Source organism: Procambarus clarkii, chromosome 74, assembly GCF_040958095.1.
Source record: "Procambarus clarkii isolate CNS0578487 chromosome 74, FALCON_Pclarkii_2.0, whole genome shotgun sequence".
NCBI classification, from domain to species: domain Eukaryota; kingdom Metazoa; phylum Arthropoda; class Malacostraca; order Decapoda; family Cambaridae; genus Procambarus; species Procambarus clarkii.
In genome coordinates, this window is record NC_091223.1 from 11,398,708 (window position 1) to 11,422,877 (window position 24,170).

At 50.7% G+C, this 24,170-nt stretch overlaps 1 protein-coding gene across 13 annotated transcripts in view; it reads left to right on the forward strand.

Annotated features, from left to right (window-relative positions):
• LOC123767372 (uncharacterized) overlaps positions 1–24,170 on the forward strand; it is a 648,238-nt gene that overhangs the window by 496,253 nt on the left and 127,815 nt on the right. For 12 of the 13 annotated variants that reach the window (XR_011224571.1, XR_011224570.1, XR_011224572.1 and 9 more), the window contains one exon: positions 16,170–16,232. The exons of the other annotated variant lie outside the window; for it this stretch is intronic. Coding sequence is in view for 9 of the 12 variants with exons in the window: in XM_069312920.1 (XP_069169021.1) it covers positions 16,170–16,232 (63 nt within the window). In the remaining 3 variants the exon portion in view is untranslated. The remainder of the gene's footprint in view (positions 1–16,169; positions 16,233–24,170) is intronic. 13 annotated transcript variants of the gene reach the window in all.

Below are 24,170 nucleotides of genomic sequence, written 5' to 3' on the forward strand. Positions count from 1 at the left end.
GCTTCAGAGGGTTTGGGTCATTCGGTGCTCTACCATTCAGCTCCATTCGGAGTGTTCTCTGGCGGTTCTTTGCCGGAACCACAGGGTTTCTCTTAGGTGTTGATCTTTGGGGTTGGTTCCTTAGAGTTGTTTGTTTGCTGGATTCTTGGGGTTTGGCTAACCTTGAGTTCATGTCCAGGGTGTGTCCTGCGTCCTGGCGGACAGCTGTCTCGGTTCATTCCTCTGTTCGCGGATTGGCTAGTCGTTGCCGACTCGTTTTGTTGGCTCTGCTGGACGTATGGACTCCTAGCCATGGACGTCTTCGAGTCGGCGTGGTCTAGGCGTCGCAAATATTATGTGGTGCCCTTACCTGCCTGCAAGGCGTTCACGGTGGATGCATTTCGGCAGGACTGGTCGAGGTGGGGGTACCTGTTCCTCTTCTCCCGGTCCAGCTGTTGCTTTGGGTTCTAGCTCGGTTGGAGCCCATTCCCACGAGAGTAGTCCTTATGGTCCTTGGTGGCTGGCCCAGCTTTATTTTCAGGCGCTGCTTGATAGGTGTCCGAACCCTGGGTTTTTTCCCGCGGCTCCGCCTCTTTCGGCAGGTCGGATTGGTCCTGTTCGTGACTGGTTCGGCCTTCTCCTCGGCTCTTCGTGTCTGGTATTTTGACGCTGGTATCACCATCTCTGTGGTGATCAGGTGGTTTTGTTGACGGTGTCCCACCTGCGAGCTTCGTCTTGCCGAAAGTATGATGTTCCTGGTGTTTCTATGTACTTTTTCTTGCTCTTCATAGGTTGTCTTCTCTTTCGCATTGGGTTGTCTTGTCCTTTCTTGGGTTTTCAGGGCTACAGTTATTTGATGTTTCTTACTGTCGCCTCGTTTTGTTCGGCGCTGGCGGAGCCGCTCCGGCTTGCGTTCAGGGTGGACGTCACATCTGTCCCATTTCGTACGCTTTCTCGTATTTTGTTTCACCTCCGGCCTGCTCATACGTCGCCTGAGCCATCCTGGTCCTTGATCAGGGTGCCTTCTTATCTTCTCCTCAGTTTGTGGTAGCCCCTTCGATTCAGGTTTCTGCGCTTTGATACTGGTGGTAGGTTTGTACGTTTGCAGCCTTTCTCCGTCCTGGCGACGGTCGAGATGGCTGCTTTCCGGAGGAGTTCTTGGGTTATTGATGCTTGATTGGTTTATCCGAGGATGCGTCCTGTGTTGTCCGGTTGCGTTTTTTGCCATTACCTGCGTACCGTGTCTGGGGATGCGCTTTGGGTTGATCCGGTTCCCCTCGTTCCCTGTTTCAGGGCTCGGGTTTACCAGGTCGTCCGCAGAGTTTTTCAGTCTTCCAGCCTGCGGTCTGTCTTTGCGCCTGTGCTGTTCGGATGTTTGCAGCTTTTGCTGCTGTGTTGGTGACATCTAGGGCTCATTTCGGGCGCATGGATTTGAGGGTCGCACAGGTTCTTGGCTGCCCATTCTTTACGCGCGCTTGCTCCTGTGCATTCTTGTTGCCTTGGGTCGCAGGTTGCAGCCTGTTGTCTCAGCTTCGCATTGTGGAGTTTGTGGCGGCTGCCTCCCGGGTTAGCCCTTTCTTTTCCTTCTCATTGGGTATGAAGCTCCAGGGAGCCGTAGGGGCTCCCCACAGAAAACCAGTGTTGAATGTAATGAAACGCCATTTTCTGGGTGAACCCCGGAGACTCCCTGGCAACCCTCCCTCCCACCGGTTGGCGGTTTTTTCGCGTTGGTTGAAGCTTAGCATCCGAACTAATGCTAGACAGCTGGCGAGGTAGGTCCGGGGCTCCCCCCCTCCCCCTCTTGGGGCGAGGAGGGCTGCACGGATGATCGGCACGGCAGTAAAGTGTGATGTTTGCTTGTTTCCTTGGGATTGTAGCGAGTTTCTACCTCTCTGTTCGGTTTTTTGTTTTATTTTTTTACCATGTTTGGTTTGTTTTGTTATGCCTACCTTTCTGGGTGCCTAACCCCGGTCGATGGCAGATAAGGAAAATCCCAACCACCAGGGGGGTTTCCAGGGCCATTGCTCCCGGAAACCTCTCTGAAGGGGCCAGGTTCTGGTGTTGGTCCCTGGTAGGTCTGAACTCCTTAGCTAATGTCCCGGCCTAATATAACATACATTAGCCCGATAAGCTTCAGGGAGCCTCCGGGGCTCACCCAGAAAATGCTGTTTAATTACATTCAACGCTGGTTTTTTGCCAAACTTTCCGCCCTATTGTTGCCAAAGTATGCCACCTATGATGTTTTTTATATTTTTCCCATTGATCAGAGAACACAAATGAACACTTTAATAATACAAAATAATTTTTTTTTTATTTTTTTTTTTTGTTGCGCCTGTGGGTGTTGAAGGCAAAAAGGCCCTTTGTGGCCTAAGGGTTGAAGAACTTTTTAAGTTCCCCATAGTGTCCTTTCCTGAGATCAGGTTTTTCAACTAACTTATTCTTTTCTAGATTATAATGCATTGCATACTTTATTCCCAAAAGGGCATGGTTTCTTTGCCCAAGGGGTAAAGCTGAATATCAGATCCTGGTGAATATAAAATCCAGCATGGAAGCAACATCACCTTCCCTCATCCTAGTAGTTTGTTTAACCCATGTACTGTGTCACCCATCATAGTGCGTGGTTTGGAGGGGCCCCACCAGACATATGATAAACATTAATACAGTATCGTAAGATTCAAAACTCTTGCGGGTACATTAGGCCCACATCATGTACACATATTGAATAGCACTTATATTTTATATTTTGAGATAAATACATGTCTCACTGGATATGAGCACTATATTTTGAACAAAACGATGTTCAACACATTTAAGTGAGAATGTGGTGGAGGTCAAAATGGTCAGTAGTTTCAAAGCTTTATATGACAGTCCTGGGAAGACGGGACACCATAATTATAGCTCTCATCCTGTACCTACACTTAGGTAATTACACGCATGTGAAGTTAACTTGCACACTCGTCTAGAATTTGGGACCCACAAGCTGGTGGTTCAAGGAGCAATCCAAATAGGTGAACATGAAGGACATGACAGAGCTGTGTTGAAATGGGGAGGTGAAGCTCCTGGTAGTTGCTAGCTGTAACTAGTGGGTAGTTAACTAGTAGTAACTAGTAAAGTAAAGGTAGTAACTAGTGGGTAGCGGACCTAACTGCTGAGTGGGGAGTTTAAAAGTGTCATTTGCTGCTTCATTTTTTTTTTTACTTTATGAATCTTGCAGTTGTCTGTTTTGCTTTGCTTAGGTTCTGGATGTTCCCTCGTTGAGGGTTATGGTAACAAACTCTTGCACTTGCATTTTGCACTTCTCTAAATGGGCCAGTTTCTGGCCCTGGTCTTCAGTAGGCAAGTTGTATCCCATTGGGCTAATGTGATTTGTGTAATTCTTAAGTGTAATTACCTAAGTGTAGTTACAGGATGAGAATTATGCTTGTGTCCTGTCTTCCCAGCACTCTGTCATATGTTTTGAAATTACTGAATGCTTTGGCCTACACCACCTTCTCACTTGTTCGAACAATCTACCATTATGTAAAAGTGAACTTTCTAATGTTTTGTAGGCAGTTTTGTTTCCTTTATGAATATGAACATGTGTTCTCTTGTTCTTGGTTTCAATTTTCAAAAGTTCTTCTTTGCCACTTTTGTTGATTTCTTTTACTTTCTTCTACATTGTGATCATATTTCCCTTTTTTCTTTCTACCTTCAAGCTTTTGTATATTTACCATCTCTAACCTCTCCTCAAAGCTTTTATGTGGGGAGTTCCTATGGTTCACTAGAGCTATTGGGCTCTAGGTGATACATTAGACGGGTATTAGTACATGGAGTTCGGCCTACCAGGGACCACGAGCCAGAACCTGGCCCTCCTCAGAGAGGTGCAGGGAGCAATGGCCCTGGGAAAACCCTCTTGTGGTTGAGGTTTTTCTTTATCTGCCATCAACCGGGGTTAGGCACCCAGAAAGGTAGCCATATGAAAACAAACCCAATACGGTAAGAAAATTACAATGAAAAACTGGAGAGAGGCAGAACTCCTTCCAGTCCCAAGGAAACAAGCAAACGACACACTCCATTGCCGCGTCACTCATCCACGCAGCCCTCCCCCTCCCCGTGCTACCCTCCCCCTCCCCGTGCATGCTACCTAGCACTCCCGTTCGTTTGCTAATGTGGGCTGGGGCAGACGTCTTTTCTGGCCTCGAATTCTAAAGCGGTGTTTTGCCTTCATGGCGACCTCAGTGGTGATGGTGTGTGTGGTGGTCAGGTATCCTCAAGAGTACCTGGGCTGCATGTGCTTAGGGGCATCTTTTCTAAGGCACCCTGTGAGTACTATCCTTGTATGTTAGGGTTCTCTCCCCTGGTGCGTTTAGGAACCATTTTCGTAGGGGGGTTGCTGCTCGGCATTTACCTCACCCTTGGGGCCAGCTGGGGTTTTGGGCCCTTTTCTGGGGGGAGCCCCGTCGGCTCCCCGGAGCTATCCCAGGCTGATATGCTAATGTCAGACTTTGGCATCAGTCATGTGTATGGAGTTCTTAGGCCTACCGGGGACCACGGCCAGAACCGGGCCCCCTCAGAGAGGCAAGGGGAGCAATGGCCTATAGAAGCCCCCGTGTAGTTGGAAGCATTCTATGTCTGCCATCGACCGGAACAGGCACCCAGAAAGGTAAGCGCCCCAAAACAAACCCCTATTCTGGTTAAAATTGCTACCTAATACCGAACTAGTGGATAGAACTCCCCAACCGAAAACAAGCAAATTAGTGTGACGTCACACACTGCCGCGCCGCTGTCTGCGCAGCTCCCCCCTCCCCGGGAGGGGGAAGGGGGAGCCCCAGACCCCCCGCGCCGGCTACCCACACCTCAGTTCTTGAGGCTGATGCTATAGGCGATGGTCGTGTGCTCTGGCTCCGGTGTCGCTACTGCACTGTGCTTTGAGTGTGGTGTTAGTTTTGTGGGTGCGAGAGCCAGGAGTTATCTTCAGTACTCGGGCTGCATGCGTCTAGGGCTGCCTTCCCTAGGTGCCCTGTAAGTACTGCCCTTGGGGCTTGGGGCCACCTTCCACAGGCTCCTCGGGGTCTGCCTCTGCTGGTCCGTTTTACCTTTCGGTTTTTCGGCCGCCTGTTGGGCTCTTGGGTGTTCTGTTCTCCCTTGTTACCGGCAGGTAAGAGGCAGTTTGCACTGGTAGGGGCGCAGGGTGCTGCTCAGCTTGTAATTCCCGACATCGCGGCCGGCTCTGTTCCTTGGGGTTCGCTGTCCTCTTGCGGGGTTTTGTTTTTCTTTTTGTTTTTGCCTGGTGGGGGGTTCTGTCATTTTATTCAGTTTGTTTTTGCCCTTCCACTGTTCTCCTCGGTGGCGCCCCCTGCTAGGTCCCCGTGAGTGTACACGTCCCTGGGGTTCAGCTTTAGAAGTTTGCTTGGTAGTTTTGGGCGCCGGTTTGCAGCACCCTGCCTGGGACTACCTGAGCGCGAGTCCTCTTAAAGTAAACGCTCAGGACCCTGGGAATCCCCTAGGGGGCGCGTGGGTCCGATGGATGTGACCCCGGGGTCCCCACTCGCTGTGTGCGAGTTTGAGGGTTGCTCGGTCCCCTTGTCTCAGGGTGACCCTCATTGTTTTTGCCTCTGCCACGCTGCCTGTTGGGTCGGTGATACTTTCGACCCTGAGTCCTGTGAGTGTTGCTGCTTGCTTGTGACTCAATTTACCCAATCCTCTGATGATTCTATTCGGGTACAGGCGGCACGTGCGTTGCAGTCTAGGTTTCGTCTGTTGCAACGCGCTCGGTTGGTTGCTTCCCCGGATGCCCCGGGGCTGCCCCGCTTTGCTTTTCGAGACCCGGACTTGGGGGTGGGGGTCGCTTCGATCCTGGTTCAGTCCGCACCTCCTCGTCCTTCCCCTTCTGTTCGTTCTGGTCCCCCGCCCCTGCTTCCGGCCCCGAAGCGTCTGAGGGTTTCGGGGTCGGAGCAGGGGTTACTTGATCTCGAGACTCGGGCAGCTTCGGGGGTTGCCCCTTCCGGGGGGGCGGCAGAGGCATTCGAGTCTTGTCTCCCGGCCGAAGCTTCAGGGTCTGACCAGTGGGCCCCCCTTCCTCCAGCTTTTCCGGCTGCTCCGTCCTTGTCTTGTGGGGTCGGGGCTTGGGGAGAGGACTCGGCCTCGGGTCCTGTGGTGACGGACCTCGAGGCTGGGGAGGGGCTGACTTGGGGGCCTTGGGCCCCGCTGGACCCCGCCTGGGTTTTTCTTCCCACTGAGCGGGGCTTATTGTTACAAGGAGTGGGGTTTTCTTTCCCCCCCTCTGCGTACGAGTTGGATTTGGTGTCGGCCCCTCCCCGGGTACGGTTCCGTGTTCCCCCGGGTACGTCGGTTCCGTCCTTCCGGAGGTTTTCGGCTTATCGCATCCAACCTGGTGTGGTGCGAGCGGCCTTTGCAGCTTACCTCCTGCGTGACCCGGATTATGCCTCGGAAATGGATCCGTCCACGTTCAGGTTTGGGACTTCGTTCCCTTTCTGGCTCCGTTACGAGGTTCCGGAGTCATCCTGGCTAGCAGACTGCCCCTTGTTTGGTCTGGATTCCTGGCATTCCTTCTGTCGTTCCCGCACGCTGGAGTGGCGGGAAGCTTCCACGGTGCTTCAGGTTTTCCTGGGGGGTGAACTTGAGTACCTGAATGAGTGCTTGTTTGCCCCTGCCCTTCCCCGCGATGTGGGCGTTATTCAGCTCCATGTGCAGGTTCCCTCCCTTTCGGCGGCGCTCGTGGCGGAGGACTTGCGCGCTCGGGGCCTTTTGTGTTCAGCCTTGCGGTTCTTTTCCCTCCTGGAGCTGTCTTCGGATTGGCTCGTGGAGGATGTGGGGACGCTTGGGTCCGTCCCGGGGTCCGGCACCTTGTCCTCGGCTGCGCGTTCGTCGGCTGCCTTGTTGAAGCTGTTCACGCCGATTTTGCGGGATGCGGTTTCCCTGTTCTATGCTTCCCGTCTCGCGTGTCGGCAGGCGGTGCTGGGTTCCTCCGTGGAATCTGCTTGGGCTCTGGCTCTTAGGCGTTCTTCACCTTTTTGTCCTCTCCTGTTTGGGGAGTCGGCCGTGGCGCAGTTTATTCAGGCTGCGTCGGCGGCTTGTCGTCCGATGTCGGACTTGTTGGTTTTCCGGGGGTCCCGGGGTGGGTCTTCCCGGAAAGGTCGTGCCAGGGCTCGGGGTTCCTCTCGTCGTGGTAGGCCTCTGGTGTCAGGTTTGGGGTTGGCTCCTCCTGCGGACCCTCCCTCGTCTGGTCGGCGCGGTGTTTGCGCTGTGCGGGGTTCTGGGTCTCGTAAGGGTCGCCGGCCCTTTCGCGGTTTGCCCCTTTGACGGGGCGATGGGGGGGCGGCTTGCGCTGTTCGCCCGCGCCTGGTCCCACGATTCGTGGGCCTTTCGGGTCGTGTCTCGCGGCCTGCGGTGGCGTTGGGTGGCCCCTCCCCCCTTTGGGGGGTCGGGGCTGGCGGGGCAGGCTTCTTCCCCTGCGCTCTGTCGAGTCGTCTTGGAGTGGGTACGCTTGGGCGTCGTCGAAACGACGTCGTCCCTCAGATGGGTTTCCCGTCTGTTTCCGGTTCCGAAACGGGACTGCGCGGACCTGCGGTTCATTCTGGACTTGTCCCGTCTGAACCCCTGGGTTCATTGCCCCTCCTTTCGGATGACTACGCTGTCTCAGGTTCGGCTCCTCTTGGAGCCGGGTGCTTGCATGGTGTCCCTGGACCTCCGGGACGCTTATTGGCATGTCCCGATTCATCCGCGGTTCAGGGACTGGCTCGGTTTTGTAGTGGGGCGTCTGAGTTACCGCTTTCGTTGTCTCCCGTTCGGGTTGCACCTGGCACCTCGCGTGTTCACACGCCTTACACGGGTTGTGGTGGCTCGTTTGCGTCTCCTAGGTGTTCGGGTGTTGGCCTACCTCGACGACTGGCTGGTTTGGGCTCCCAGCCAGTCCGCTTGCTTGCTAGCCAGGGATTTGGTTCTTTCCCAGCTCGCCGGGTTCGGGTTCTTGGTGAACTGGAGGAAGTCCCATCTGGTTCCCTCTCAGGTTCGGACTTGGCTGGGTCTCGTGTGGGACTCTCGGACCGCCTCCTTGTCTCTCCCTCCGGAGTCTCTCCTGCGGCTGCGGTCCCGCCTTCGTCTGTTTCTGGAGGGCCCTCGGGTCACCCGGCGGTTGCTCGAGGGGCTGTGCGGGAGCCTGAACTTCGCGATGGTGGTCTACCCGCCGGGTCGGGTTTGGCTTCGACGGCTGTTCTGGTTCCTTCGGGGTTCCCCCTTCCGCCTCTCTCGCGATCGCAGAGTTCGACCCCCGGGGGACTTGCGTCGGTTGCTGCGTCACCGGCTTCCTCTTCGGGTTTTTCGGGGTTCAGTGCCTTGGCGCCTACCCGAGCCCTCGCTCGATGTGTACACGGATGCGTCGTCTCTCGGCTGGGGTTTTGTGACCAGTGCTCACCAGGCCGGCCAGGGGCGTTGGGATCCGTCCTTCCGTCGAGCTCACAGTACGGTGCGGGAGTTCGCGGCGGTGTGGTTTGCTCTGGGGAGGATTCGGGTGGCCCGCGGATCGACGATTCGGCTCCATTCGGACTGCTCTCCGGTGGTTCATTGCCTGAACCGCGGGGGTTCGATGCGGTCCTTGTCTCTTTGGGGTTGGTCGCTTCGGGTGACTCGTCTGCTGAGTTCTCGGGGTTTGGCTCTCCTGGCAGTTCACGTACGGGGCGTGTCCAACGTCTTGGCCGACGCCCTGTCTCGCTTCGTTCCCCTCTCCACGGAGTGGACGGTCGACGACGAGTCCTTCCGTTGGCTTTGCCAGACGTTCGGGCGCCCCGAGGTGGACCTCTTCGCGTCGACGTGGTCGCGGCGTCTTCCCGTTTATGCGGCGCCCTTCCCCGATTGCGAGGCCGTCGGGGTCGATGCCTTTCGGCTCGACTGGTCGAGGTGGGGGTTCCTGTACCTCTTTCCCCCAGTTCGGCTGTTGCTCCAGGTCCTGACTCGCTTAGAGACTTACCAGGGGAGAGTTGTCCTTCTGGCCCCTTGGTGGCCGGCCCAGCCTTGGTTTCAGGCGCTGGTTGCTCGGTGTCCGAACCCGAGGGTTTTCCCGCGGCTCCGCCTCTTTCAGCAGATCGGGCCGGTACGTCACGTAGCTGGTTCGATCTTCTCCTCGAGTCTTCGCGTATGGTTTTTTTGACTCGAGTCTATCATCATCTCTATGGTGATCAGGTGGCCTCCTTGTTGGTGTCCCACCTGAGGGCTTCTTCTCGGCGGCAGTATGAAGTTTCCTGGCGGTCCTTCCGTTTCTTTTTGCGTCTTCGTCGTGTTAGCTCCTTGTCTGTTCGGGTGGTCTTGTCCTTCCTCTCGTGGTTGTTTCAGGACCGTCATCTTATGCCTAACACTGTCGCTTCGTATCGTGCGGCGCTGGCGGAGCCGCTTCAGCTTGCTTTCGGTATCGATGTTACGTCTGCGCCGTTTCGCAAGCTGTCTCGTGCATTGTTTCACCTCCGGCCTGCTCATGCGTCGCCTGAGCCGTCCTGGTCTTTGGACAGAGTGCTCGCTTTCCTTTCATCTCCTCGTTTCGTTGTGGCCCCTTCGGTCCAGGATTGTTTTTCCAAGGCACTTTTCTTGTTGGCTTTGGCCTCTGGGGGTCGGGTAGGGGAGCTTCATGCTCTCCTCCGGCGCAGGGGTTTCTGCTCTTTTGGTCGTGGTGATAGTTTTGTTCGTTTGCAGCCGTCTCCTTCTTTTCTGGCGAAGAATGAGACTGCTGCGTTCCGGAGGGGTCCATGGGTGGTTGATGCTTGGTTGGTCAGGCCGGGGGTGCATCATGTTTTGTGTCCGGTTGCGGCGCTTCGCCGTTATTTGCGCGCCACAGCTTCTGTGTCCGGGGACGCGCTGTGGGTTGATCCGGTTTCCCTTCTTCCCTGTTCGCGGGTTCGGGTCTCTCAGGTCGTCCGCAGGGTTATTAGGTCTAGCCAGCCTGCGGTCTATCCCCGTGCCCATGACGTTCGTAAGTTCGCGGCTCTTGCTGCCGTCTTTGGGAATATGTCTTGGTCTGATATTCGGGCGCGGGGATTTTGGCGGTCGAACAGGGTCCTGGCTGCTCGTTACCTTGTGAATGTCCCTGGCCCTCGTCGGGCCTGTGTTGCTTTGGGTCGGCGGTTGCAGCCAGTTGTCTCGGCTTCGAGTTGAGGGGTGAGCGACGACCGCCTCCCGGGTAAGTCCCTCTTTTTCTGTCTGTGGGTAGTTAGCTCCGGGGAGCCGACGGGGCTCCCCCCAGAAAACCAGCGTTGAATGTAATGAAACGCCATTTTCTGGGTGAGTCCCGGAGGCTCCCCGGCATCCCTCCCTCCCTCCGGTCGGCGGTTTTTCGCGTTTTTGACATCCAGCCTCAAGAACTGAGGTGTGGGTAGCCGGCGCGGGGGGTCTGGGGCTCCCCCTTCCCCCTCCCGGGGAGGGGGGAGCTGCGCAGACAGCGGCGCGGCAGTGTGTGACGTCACACTAATTTGCTTGTTTTCGGTTGGGGAGTTCTATCCACTAGTTCGGTATTAGGTAGCAATTTTAACCAGAATAGGGGTTTGTTTTGGGGCGCTTACCTTTCTGGGTGCCTGTTCCGGTCGATGGCAGACATAGAATGCTTCCAACTACACGGGGGCTTCTATAGGCCATTGCTCCCCTTGCCTCTCTGAGGGGGCCCGGTTCTGGCCGTGGTCCCCGGTAGGCCTAAGAACTCCATACACATGACTGATGCCAAAGTCTGACATTAGCATATCAGCCTGGGATAGCTCCGGGGAGCCTCCGGGACTCACCCAGAAAATGGCGTTTCATTACATTCAACGCTGGTTGTTTGGCCTTGGGTAGGAAGGGGGTATCATGCTGGTTGGAGCATCAAGGTGTTGTGCAACCTGCCTATCTACACAATGGCCGGTTCCTGTTTCCTCTCGGGATGTTGTACTTTTTGGGTTTTTCTTTTGTTTTTGTTTTCTTGCCTGGTGGGGGTCTGCCTGGTGTGGCTATAGTTCCACTTGTAATATTTTGGTGGCCCTCTGCTAGGCCCCTGTGATTGTACATGTTGCAGGGTTTTCAGTGTTTTGATCTCCCCCCCCTTGTTAGCTTTGGGTCTTAACCAGTTAGCAACACCTTGCCCAGGCTTTCTGTAGCACGAGCCTACGGGCCCTGGAAAACCCTGTTGGGGTTCAGTGGACCTATGGATGCATCTTCAGAGTTCCAGCCCACCTCGCGCAGGTTTGAAGGTTGCTGTGTGCCCTTTTCTCAGGGTGATAGTCACCTCTATTGCCTCCGTCATGCTGCCTGTTGGATCAACGACACCTTTGACCCGGAGTCTTGCGAGTCGTGTTCTCTGCTTTTTCTCCAGTATTTTCTGATGACATTGCTGTTAGGGTACAGGCAGCATCCACATTGCATGCTAGGTTTAGGTTGCTGCAACACGCTAGGTTGGTTTCCCACCCAGATGCCCCGCGGCTGCCCTGCTTTGGGTTATAGGGACCCGGACCTGGGGGCATTAGTCACTTCGACTTTGGTTCAGTCCGCGCTTCCTGGTCCTTTCCCTGTTGTTCATCCTGCACCTTTCCCCCATTTCCGGCTCTCAAACATCTGAGGGTTTTGGAGTCGGGGCAGGGTTTAGTTGGTAATAAGACTTGGGCAGCTTTGAAGGCTGCCCTATTCAGGTTGGGACCGGAGGCATTCGAGCTGGTTCCCCCTACCAAGACTTCTGGGTCCCACTAGCATGCCCCTTTCTTTTCACTCTGAACTCTGCCTTTTCTTCAGTGGTAGAGGGTATGGAGGACTGCTCTACCCCGGGGTCCCAACTTGGGGGATCCCAGGGTTGGGGAGGAGTTGACCTAAGGGACCTTGGGCCTCCATTGACCTTGCTTGGGTGTTGGTGCCCTCTTTGCAGGGCTTGTTGTTGCAGGAGGAAGGGTTTTCTTACCCTCCTTCCCTGTATGTGTATTATGATTTGGCATCGGCTCCTCCCTTGGGTTAGGTTCTAGGCTCCCTTGGGTTCCTTCTGGAGGTTTTTTGCCTCTTGTATCTTCCTTAGGGAGGTTCGGGAGGTTCTTGCTGCGTATCTCCGAGACCCAGATGCCGGCTCCGTGATGGATCTGTCCTTATTTAAGTTCTGTTCTTCTTCCCCGTATTGGGTGTGTTTGCAGATTCTGGAGTCTTCCTGGCTGATAGCTGCTCAATACTGCCACATTAGGGACGTGACATGGGTTCTGTTGAACCTGCATGCTCGAGTGGCAAGTAACTTTTACCGTTCTGCAGGTTTACCTGGGGAGCAAGTTTGAGTGCCTTAATGCATGCTTGTTCATCAATGTGTTTTCTCAGGATGTTGGCCTTGTGCAGCTGCACATGCAGGTTCCTACCCTTTCGATGTCCTTGTTTGCGGAGGATTTGCATGCCCATGGGCATTTGACTTCGGTCTTGCATTTTTTTTCCCTTCTCAAGCTGTCTTCAGCCTGGCTTGAAGATGATGTGGAAACGTTGAATGCCGGGCCTTCATCTGGTGTGCTGTCATTGGCGATTCGGGCGTCGGCCACACTGTTGAAGCTGTTTGCGCCTACCCTGAAGGAGGCGGTGTCCGTCTTCTTTGCTTCTCGCCTCGTGTGCCGTCAGGCTGTGCCTTGCTCTCTCTTTCGAATCCGCTTCAGCCCTAGCTCTTAAGTTTTCATTGCCATTTTGTCCATTGCTGTTTGCAGAATCTGCTGTTACACAGTTTATGCAGGCGGCTTTGTCTAGTTTTCATCCGATGTCGGACTTGTTGGTTCTCTGAGGCAGCTGTTCTCGGCCTACTCGGAAGGATCAGCTTCTGAGCTGACGTTGCCTTCAGAGCCGGCGTCGTCTGGTCGGTGGAATGATCACTCTGTTTGTCGGTTGGCTTCTCGTAAGGGGTGTCAGCCCTTTTGCGATTCTCCCAATTGACAGGGCAATGAGGAGGAGGAGGCTTGCTCTGTTTGCTCGCGCTTGGTCCCACGATTTGTGGGCATTTTCGGTCATGGCATCTGGTCTGTGGTGGCATTGGGCAGCTCCTCCCCCTTCAGGGGGTTAGGGGCTGGCAGGGCAAGCTTCTTTCCCTGCGCTTTGTCAGGTCATCTTGAAGTGGGTGCACTTGGGGCGTGGTCGAAACGACCCGTCCTTCAGATGGGTTTCCCTACCTGTTTCCAGTGCCGAAATGGGACTGTGCAGATCTGAGGTTCATTCTGGACTTGTTCTGTCTGAACAAATGTTCAGTCTGTTCTATCTCAGGTCAGGCTTCTTTTGGAGCCAGGTGCCAGGATGATGTCCCTGGATCTCAAGGATGCGTATTGGCATGCTCCTATTCATCCAGGGCTCAGGGACTGGTTAGGTTTTGTGGTGGGGTGTCAGGCTTACCACTTTCATTGCCTTCCTTTTGGCTTGAATCTGGCACCTCGCGTATTCACGTGTCTCACCCAGGTTGTGGTGACCCGTCGTGGATTCAACTGAATCTTCTAGAGTTCCTGAGGCTTTCACTGGAACCAAACCAGGGTTTCACACAATTGCACCCATGCACTCTGGTTTTGTAGTCTAGGAATTCTACAGGTTTGAATCCAGAGCACAGGTTTAAATCCTCCTCATGGCTCCTACTGACATTCTCATTGATATATCACATTAATGTGATTATTTTGTGCATTGTTGTTATTACTACTGATATTTATTTAGGCAAGAGTACACACACCAAGACACTACATAAACAGTGGAGAATTCATAATTAACATAAATAATGTACACAGCCTAAACCCACTAATACACAGAGCATTCCAAGCATAATATAAAAATAAGAAAACAATATGTAAGCTTAACCACCGTGCTGCACCGAGTTTGTTGTGAAATTCCCCCTGGAATTTCCTGGAATTACTTTGGAAGGGAGTAATAATCAACGAAGTAGTCCATGGTGCACAGCGCGACTTCACTCTCATTGCACCAGGTTCAGATTAATTTTCTCTTCTGTTTCTTCATTCTGTGTGCTTGCAAATAACACACTCACCTACACCCTTGGCTTCAGTACTTGTAGGTTGTATGTAGCCAAGCTTGTAAAGCATAAGGTAGTATTGAAAAAATTATAGGAAAATATCAATTTGTAAGGTAGTCTTGAAAAGATCTCTATGTATGGTCCCACACAGGAAGAGATTCAGCCTGCCTCAAAGAGTGTCCGTCATTCAGAAAGAGATTCAGCTAGCCTCAAAGAGTGTCCGTCAGTCAGGAAGAGATTCAGCTATTCTTGAAAATATCTATGGAAAACACCACCATGGAAGCCGCTAACACTGTTCATCTATGCTACTTGTATCAGATGCATCATCACTGAAAGCAGAAAAGATTCATTCTATGTATCATCTAAATAAATTGGAAATGGCATAGATTGCAAGGGTGACGTTCAAAGCTACAACTGGATACGCTTGTTGTATCGTCCTTATAGGTGCTGTATCACTTGCATCCGACCTTAGTGTTAGTTTCTTTTTGCGCCTAGCTTCACCAATATTATGACCATTATGTTCTTCAAACAATAAGGTTTGAAATTCACCGACAGAACGTTACCTTTCAACACCACATCAGACAGGTGTTTGGGAGCCAGAGGCGCATTCGCCAACCATGGTTGCTCATTCAGTACTAACCCAGCCAGCAGCCCTAGGGCATTCTGGGAATTTTTTCCAAGATGGCTGCCTCTCGCTGGAGGTCCTAAGAATCCATTTCGTAAACAACAAACCTCGCACACATTTAGAATGGGTACAGAAAAAATAAAAAAGAGTTTTCTCGGTTGGCGCAGTTTCGCGCCGACAGTGAATATGCGGCTGGCGCAGTTAAGTGGTTAATGGGGTAATTCTTAAAGCCACATAAGACTATAAAATTTATGAGTTGAGGGAATTATAATTAGAAAATAAATGAATTATTTAATGATATTTGGAAACTAGAAACCTTGCAACAGTACATAGTAAGTAATTTTAAACTGAAGAAGAGATTACACATGATATATATATATAATTTGTGTATTAAATTTTGACATGGCAGTTATTAATAGTATTACAGGTTTGGTTATTACAACGAACACAGGTAGGCAACGAACACAGGTAGGCAACGAACACAGGTAGGCACGTAGGATGTGAAGAGGTGAGTAAGGCTGGTTACTTAGTTAATTATATAGGTTTTAGTTTCTCTCTTAAACCAGTAGTGAGAAAAATATTCTGTCATTAGGGAGGTCATTCCAGAATTTGGGACCCTTAACTTGCAGAGTATTTCTGCTTTGGTTAAGTCGCACTCTTGGAATATCCAAAAGATGTTTGTTTCTTGTGGTGCCCCCGTGGGTTCTGTTACAGCCCTCTAGGGAGTGCTTTAGGTCAGGATTAGCATTACAGTGCAGAGTTTTATATAAATGTAAAGTCCACTTGAGAGGATGTACAGTGATTTAATATTTTAAATATTCAAAGGTTTCAGTAAGGATGTTTGAGTGATGTTTGGGACTAGAGTTTATTGTTGTTCTAATTGATGATTTATGCCGAGTAAATAGGGGTCTTGCACATTGCAATGTGTGTGTACTTGCACATACAGAGGTATGTTGTGTGGAAAATGCATAGGTATCTAATGTATCACATGTCCAGCTGTATAATCATGCATATACATAAGTATATAATTTTGCACATACACAGGAATATAATCTTGCATATAGTCAGCTATATAATCCTGCACATAAGAGTATATGCACTGTTCAAAGGTATACAATTTTGCACTTAAACACCACAATATGATTGTTACCGTTTTGGTGTGCTTTACAACGTCATGTCTTATGGGTTTGTAGTAATATGAAGTGCATGAAAACTGTGTTGAACTATTAATCAAGAAATATTATTGTTTGATAGATATTCCAAAGCAGCAGTCTGACCTGCCCTTCTAGCTGAAATATATCCATATTGTTATTAATTGTAATGCTAACAAACATCAATGGGTGTTCTTAGCCGCAGCATGAAATGTCATGTCACAAGGAATGTGTGTTCAAACATTTTTTCTTTAAATATTTTTTTCTTTCAACTTCACTATACATAGGAAAATATCTTCACTTGTTGGTTGTGGGGATGATGACATTCCTATGATCGGATACATCCTATATGTTCTCATGTATTTCATGTCTGGGTAAAGTTTACGTAGGTGTCACATAATCAGATGGAGAGAATGTTGTGAGTTGTATGTGATGCCCAACTTCCCCAAACTAGGTGTCGGAGGAATATAATCGCCTGCAGAGCATTGCTAGTAGGACTTCTTCCCCTGTGTTGGTAGTAAGTACTATGGTTTTAGTCATTATAATTTTGATTGCATAGTAACCAATTTTATTTTTTGGCTTGCTTTCAGAGGATGTATTAAATCAATTCCAATTTATCTACAATTTCTAAATTGTAATGATTTCCTCTCTAGTTTTACTTTAATGAATGAAGAGTTTGCTTCTTTAATGAAGATGAGATTGGATGATATAGAATAATTAAGGTGAGATTTAATGCATTAACTTGTTTATAATCACTGGTTGATAAAAATCATTATCATTACAGTGGTACCTCAGTTTTCAAATTTAATCCATTTCCCAGAAACGATTCGAAAACCGAAAATTCAAAAATCGAAACAAATTTTCCCATAAGAGATACTGTACTGTAATATAATCTGTTCCACACCCCCAAATATATTAACTAAAAATACAATTGATGCAGAGTAATACGCTTAGGTACCTTACCTTTATTGAGGATTTTTGTTGGTGTATAGAAGACAGTGGGAAGGAGAAGAGGTGTTAGTCTTTGGAAGGGGGAGTCCCCCTTCCAATATAGTCGTAGTGATGACATTTCTAGGGTACTCTCTCTCAAGTTTTGTAGGCATACCAGTAAGACCTGGTTGTAGCTCACTGCTTGCTTGTCTTACTAAGAATCTATCTATAGACACTTGTTTTTCCCTACGATTTAACACTTGCCTTTACAGTAGTAAGACATCACTTTGTCTCAGTATGAATAATCTCTTGTTTTTCTCTCTAATGAAATAGGTTAAGATTTTTTTGTTTTGTTATGTGCATGTGGGTGACAAAGGCCAAATAGCCGTTAGCAACACAAGGGTTAGCCTGTTAGTGTTCCCTGATCACAGGAAAAATAATAAAAAAATCGTAAGTGGCATATTTTGACCGCAATAGGTCTGGGAAGTCTGGCAAAAAAAAAAAAAAAAGAGGCACTGACTCGGCAAGCGTTGGGGAAGTTCTGCTTCGCCCCAGCTGTCAGGCGGGGGGTTGCCACAAAGATATAATTACCTAATTATTTCAATATTTCTTTCTCATTTCAATTTTTCTTTGTCTTTTCTGGGGGAGCCCCTACGGCTCCCCGGAGCTATCCATGGCTGATATGGATACCCTAACTATTTTGCATCAGTCGATGTGGGTGGAGTTCTAGACCTACCGGGGACCACGAGCCAGAACCTGGCCCCCTCGGAGAGGCACGGGGAGCAATGGCCCATAGAAATGCACATGTGATTTGGAGCATTCTATATCTGCCATCGACCGGGACAGGCACCCAGAAAGGTAAGCGCCACAAAACAAACCCCTATTCTGTTTAAAAAAAATCGACAAACGAGTGGACAGAACTCCCCCAGGAAAACGAACTAACAAGCATGACGTCACACGAGCCGCGCCACATGTCTGCGCAGCTCCCCCCTCCCCGGGAGGTGGAAGGGGGAACCCCGCCTCAGTTCCTCGGCTGATGGGATCATGCACGGTCGTGTGGCTCCAGCTCCGGTCTTGTCTCAGTGCTGTGACTTGTTTGCAGTGCTGCTCTTACGGTGGTCGTGTGAGCTGGGAGTAGTATTCTCAGGTACTCGGGCTGCATGTGCTTAGGGTCACCTTCCCTGAGTGCCCTGTAAGTACCGCCCTTGGGGCTTGGGGTTGCCTTCCACAAGTCGCCTTGGGTCTACCTCTGTTGGCTTTTCGCTGCTTGGCGTTTGGCCGCCCCGAGGGTTTGGGGGTTTTACTCCCTTGTTTACCTTGGGGTAAGTGGTAGTTATAGCAATGGTGGGGCGCAGGGTACTGCGTAGCTAGTTTTCACCTATGACAGCGGCCGGTTCTGTTCTCTCTGGGTACGTTGTCCACTTGTGGGGTTTTTCTTTTCTTTTTGTTTTTGCCTGGTAGGGGGGTCTGCTTTGTGTCCCTCCCCCTTATATTAGGTTCGTTTGTGTGGTGGCACCCCCTGCTTCGCCCTCGCAAGTGGACACGTCCCGTGGGTTCAGCTTTAGCAGTTTGCTTGGTAGTTTGGGGTGCCGGTTAGCAGTACCCTGCCTGGGATAACCCTTAGCAGACCCAGTCTAGGGGGCCCTGGGAAACCCCCCGGGGGCTCTCGGGTCCGATAGTGGAGACCCTTGCGTCCCCTCTCGCTTTGTGCGAGTTGAGGGTTGCTCTGTCCCTTTGTCTCGGGGTGACTCCTTGTTTTTGCCTCCGTCATGCTGCCTGTTGGGTCGGTGACACATTCGACCCTGAGTCCTGCGAGCTTTGTTGCTTGTTTGTGACTCCATTCACCCAGTTTGCTGATGAATTCCCGTGGGTGCAGGCAGCTCGTGCGTTGCAAGGTAGGATTTTGCAACGCGCTCAGGTTTGTCGCTTCCCCAGATGCCCCGATGCTGCCCCGCTTGTGTAGGGACCCAGACTTGGGGGTTTTGGTCACTTCGGCCTTGGTTCTTCCACGCCCCCTTGTTTTTCCCCCTCCTGCTTCCTGCCCCTACGCATCTGCAGGCTTCGGGGTCGGGGCGGGGTTAGAGGTTCTGAGACTTGGGCAGTTTCGGGGGTTGCCCTGTCCGGGGTAGCTGCGGAGGCATTCGAGTCTGTTCCTCCGGCCGATGCTCCGGGGTCTGACCAGTGGGGCCCCTTCTCTTTCAGCTCTCTTGTCTGCCCCGGCTTTTTCTTGTGGAGCCGGGGCTTTGGAGGTCGACTCTGCCCCGGGGCCTGGTGTAGAGGCTCCTGGGGTTGGGGAGGAGCGGCTTTGGGGGCCTTGGGCTCCGTTGCGCCCCGCCTGGATTTACGTCCTTCTGAGCGGGGCTTACTGTTGCAAGGAGTGGGGTTTCTTTCCCCCCTCTGCGTACGATTTGGGCTTGGGTTCTGCTCCTCCCCGGGTTCGGTTCCGTGTCCCTGTGGTTTCTTCGGTTCCGTCTTCCGGAGGTTTTCGGCTAACCGCATCTCTTTGCCTGCGGTGCGGTTGGCCTTTGCGGCTTAACTCCTGCGTGTCTCGGGGTTTGCGCTCCTTGTAGCAGTTTGGGCTACTGTCGCTGGTTGGGCTACTTCTCGCCTTGTTGGGCTACTTCTCGCTTTGTTGGGCTACTTCTCGCCTTGTTGGGCTACTTCTCGCCTTGTTGGGCTACTTCTCGCCTTGTTGGGCTACTTCTCGCCTTGTTGGGCTACTTCTCGCCTTGTTGGGCTACTTCTCGCCTTGTTGGGCTACTTCTCGCCTTGTTGGGCTACTTCTCGCCTTGTTGGGCTACTTCTCGCCTTGTTGGGCTACTTCTCGCCTTGTTGGGCTACTTCTCGCCTTGTTGGGCTACTTCTCGCCTTGTTGGGCTACTTCTCGCCTTGTTGGGCTACTTCGCGCCAGGTTGCGCTACTTCGTGCCTGGTTGGGCTACTTCTCCCCTGGTTGGGCTCCTCCTTGCCTTGTTGGGCTACTTTCGCGTCCTGCGCATGCGCCGTGGGAGTTTGTTTTGGTTCCGGGCGGTGTGCACACGTGTTCTGCATCCATTTTCTCTGGGGGGAGGCTTCGCCTCTCACTCTTTTCTTAATCCAATCCGTACCCCGTTGCTTTGGGGGTGTTATGGGGTGCCGCTGTGGGGAAGTCACGAGGTTTTCCCTGCGTTCTAGGGGTGGGGAGCCTTCTTCGCTGCTCCCCTTCTCTCCAGCATGGGCGCCCTGGCCGCCTCCGGCGGATACAGACTCGAAAGCTTGCGTCATGGCCCTTCAGTGCCTATGTTCTGCAGGTGAGTTGGTGCGGTTTGGCGTCTCCTTCGTCCTGACGCTGTTTTTGTTTTTGGGAGTAGGAATGGGTGTCCATACGTACTTGAGAACGTGGACCGTATCACCTGAGGTGCCTACTGCAGGGCTATTAGCCCATACTGGGCAGCTCTTGTTCTCTCCACCTGATTCCTTCCTCGGTTCACGGGTGTCTGCGGGTGGCTTCTTGGCCCTTCCGAGGCCGCTCCTGCCTGTACTCCTCTTGCCCCTCTCCTATGCTTGATGTTCTTTGAGTCGGCATAGTCTAGGCGTCGCCCATTTTATGTGGCGCCCTTACCCGTCTGCGAGGCGTTCACAGTGGATGCTTTTCGGTAGGACTGGTCGAGGTGGGGGTTCCTTTCCCTCTTCTCCCGGTCCAGCTGTTGCTTCGGGTTCTGGCTCAGTTGGAGCCCATTCCCACGAGAGTAGTCTTCATGGTTCTTTGGTGGTCGGCCAGCTTTATTTTCAGACGCTGCTTGATAGGTATCCGAACCCGGGGCGTTTTTCCTGCGGCTCCGCCTCTTTCAGCAGGTCGGATCGGTCCTGTATGTGACTGGTTCGGCCTTCTCCTCGGCTCTTCGCGTCTGGTATTTTGACGCGGGTATCACCATATCTGTGGTGATCAGATGGCTTTTTTGACGGTGTCCCACCTGAGAGCTTTGTCTTGGCGACAGTATGACATTGCTGGTGTTTCTATGAACTTTTTCTTGCTCTTCATAGGTTGTCTTCTCTTTCACATCGGGTTGTCTTCTTCTTTCTTGGGTTTTCAGGACAATAATTTTTTGATGTTTCTTACTGTCGCCTCGTTTTGTGCGGTGCTGCCGGAGCCTCTTTGGGGTTGCATTCGGGGTGGACGTCACATCTGCCCCGTTTCGTACACTTTCTCGTGTTTTGTTTCACCTCCGGCCTGCTCATGCGTCACCTGAGCCGTCCTGGTCCTTGATCAGGGTGCCTTCTTATCTTCTCAGTTTGTGATAGCCCTTTCGGTTCAGGTTTCTGCTCTTTGGTACTGGCGGTAGGTTTGTACGTTTGCAGCCTTTCTCCGTCTTGGCGACGATCGAGACGGCTGCTTTCAGGTGGGGTTCTTGGGTTATTGATGCTTGATTGGTTTGGTTGAGGGGTGCATCCTGTGTTATCCAGTTGCGCTTTTTGCCGTTACCTGCGTACCGTGTCTGGGGATGAGCTTTGGGTTGATCCGGTTCCCCTCGTTCCCTGTTTCAGGGCTCGGGTCTCCCAGGTCGTCCGCTGTGTTTTCAGTCTTCCAGCCTGTGGTCTGTCCTTGCGCTCGTGCTGTTCGGACGTTTGTAGCTTTTGCTGCTGTGTTGATGTCTAGGGCTCTTTTAGGCCGCAGGGAATTGAGAGTTGCACAGGTGCTTGGCTGCCCATTCTTTATGCGCTTCTGCCCTTGTGCCTTCTTGTTGCCTTGGGTTGCTGGTTGCAGCATGTTGTCTCAACTTTGTGTTGCGGAGTTTGTGGTGGCTGCCTCCCGGGTTAGCCCTTTCTTTTCCTTCTCTTTGGGTATGAAGCTCCAGGGAGCCGTTGGGGCTCCCCACAGAAATCCAGCGTTGAATGTAATGAAACGCCATTTTCTAGGTGAGCCCCGAAGGCTCCTTGGCAACCCTCCCTCCCACCGGTCGGCGGTTTTTTTCACATTGGTTGAAGCTTAGCTTCCGAACTGAAGCTAGGCAGCCGGTGCGGTAGGTCCGGGGCTTCCCCCTCCCCCTCTCTGGGCGAGGAGGGCTGCGCGGACGATCGGCGCAGCAGTAAAGAGTAATGTTTGCTTGTTTCATTGGGATTGTACGGAGTTTCTACCTCTCTGTTCGGTTTTTTAGTTTTTTACCATGTTTGGTTTGTTTTGTTACGCCTACCTTTCTGGGTGCCTAACCCCGGTCGATGGCAGATAAGGAAAACCCCAACCACCAGGGGGTTTTCCAGGGCCATTGCTCCCTGAAACCTCTCTGAAGGGGCCAGGTTCTGGCACTGGTCCCTGGTAGGTCTGAACTCCTTCGCTAATGTCCCGGCCTAATATAACATATATTAGCCCGATAAGCTCCAGGGAGCCTCTGGGGCTCTCCCAGAAAATGGCGTTTCATTACATTCAACGCTGGTTATTTTGACATTTTTTGGCTGCTGTGGTCACAAGCTGAACAGCAGTGCTGTGAGCTCATGCTGCGTGCGCCAGCCTTTGTGGTTCACTCGGTACTGAGGTCCTAACATCCGGGAATGTTGCCCACGATTTTTTCTATGGAGAGCCCCTACGGCTCCCTAGAGCTTATCGGGTTAATGTATGTTATATTAGGCCTTTATTCCTGCAGTTACCTTTATTCTTATGTTCTTTTGTGCTTCGTCCCCCATATATATATATATATATATATATATATATATATATATATATATATATATATATATATATATATATATATATATATATATATATATATATATATATATATATATATATATATATATATATATGTCGTACCTAATAGCCAGAACGCACTTCTCAGCCTACTATGCAGGGCCCGATTTGCCTAATAAGCCAAGTTTTCATGAATTATTTGTTTTTCGACTACCTAACCTACCTAACCTAACCTAACCTAACTTTTTCGGCTACCTAACCCAACCTAACCTATAAAGATAGGTTAGGTTAGGTTAGGTAGGGTTGGTTAGGTTCGGTCATATATCTACGTTAATTTTAACTCCAATAAAAAAAGTTGACCTCATACATAATGAAATGGGTAGCTTTATCATTTCATAAGAAAAAGATTAGAGAAAATATATTAATTCAGGAAAACTTGGCTTATTAGGCAAATCGGGCCTTGCATAGTAGGCTGAGAAGTGCGTTCTGGCTATTAGGTACGACATATATATATATAAAATATATATATAAAATAATTTTTTTTTTGAGATATATACAAGTTGTTACATTCTTGTACAGCCACTAGTACGCGTAGCGTTTTGGGCAGGTCCCTGGAATACGATCCCCTGCCGCGAAGAATCGTCTTTTCATCCAAGTACACATTTTACTGTTGCGTTAAACAGAGGCTACAGTTAAGGAATTGCGCCCAGTAAATCCTCCTCGGCCCGGATACGAACCCATGACATAGCGCTCGCGGAACGCCAGGCGAGTGTCTTACCACTACACCACGGAGACTGTAGCATATATATATACAGGCATACCTCAGTTTAAGAGTTTAATTGGTTCCTGGAGACGCCTCGTATTCCGAAAACTCGCATTCCGAAGCTAATTTCCCCATAAGAAATAAAGGGAAATGAATTAATCCGTTCCTGACTACCCCAAAAACCCCACATCAAACTAAATTTTTATACCTAATTCATCTAAATAAACCTACAAAACTATGTTCAAGTTATTACTTACCTTGCTGTTGAATGCTGTAGGCGTATGGAAGATGGTGAGGAGGGGGGAGGAAGAGAGGAGTTACTGTTTGGAAGGGGAGTCCCCTTCCATTATCACATCAGGCAGTGAGGACTTCACTGGTATGCACACTCTGGCACATTTTGCCTGCATGCCACTAGGACTTGCTTGTTTTACTAAGAATTTGTCTAATGACACTTGTTTTTCCCTACATTTTAACAATTGTCTGTAGTAAGACATCACATTATCATTTAAAAGGTCAATGCAACGGCCTGCTACAGCTTTATCTGGGTGAGTTTTTTCAACAAAACTTTGCAGTTCTTCCCATACTTCACACATTTTCTTAATCAAGAAGGGACATCCTCTACTCACAGCTATTTTCTTAGGTTGAACCTTACCAATGGCTTTCTTGAGACCCATGGCAAGATATATAATGACAACTTTTATGCTCAAATGGCCAAAAAACCGATAAAAAACTGTAAATCCTTGTGAAGAATTCAAGTGGGATAGTCACTGGACACGAGACACTGGTAAACTGAGGCGCGATCGCCATGCCACCACGCGCCAGTCGGCCTGTACACGTATCAACAAACTCGCGTCCCGAGGTAACCCTCGCCTTCCGAGACATATTTTTGGAGTAAATCCTGCTCGTCTTCCGAAAAACTCGCATACAGGGACACTCGCATTCCGAGGTACCACTGTATAATATATATATATGATTATAAATATATATATATATATATATATATATAATCTATCTATATATATATCTATCTATATATATCTATATATATCTATATAATATATATATTTATATATCTATATACAATGGGGCCTCGACCTACGA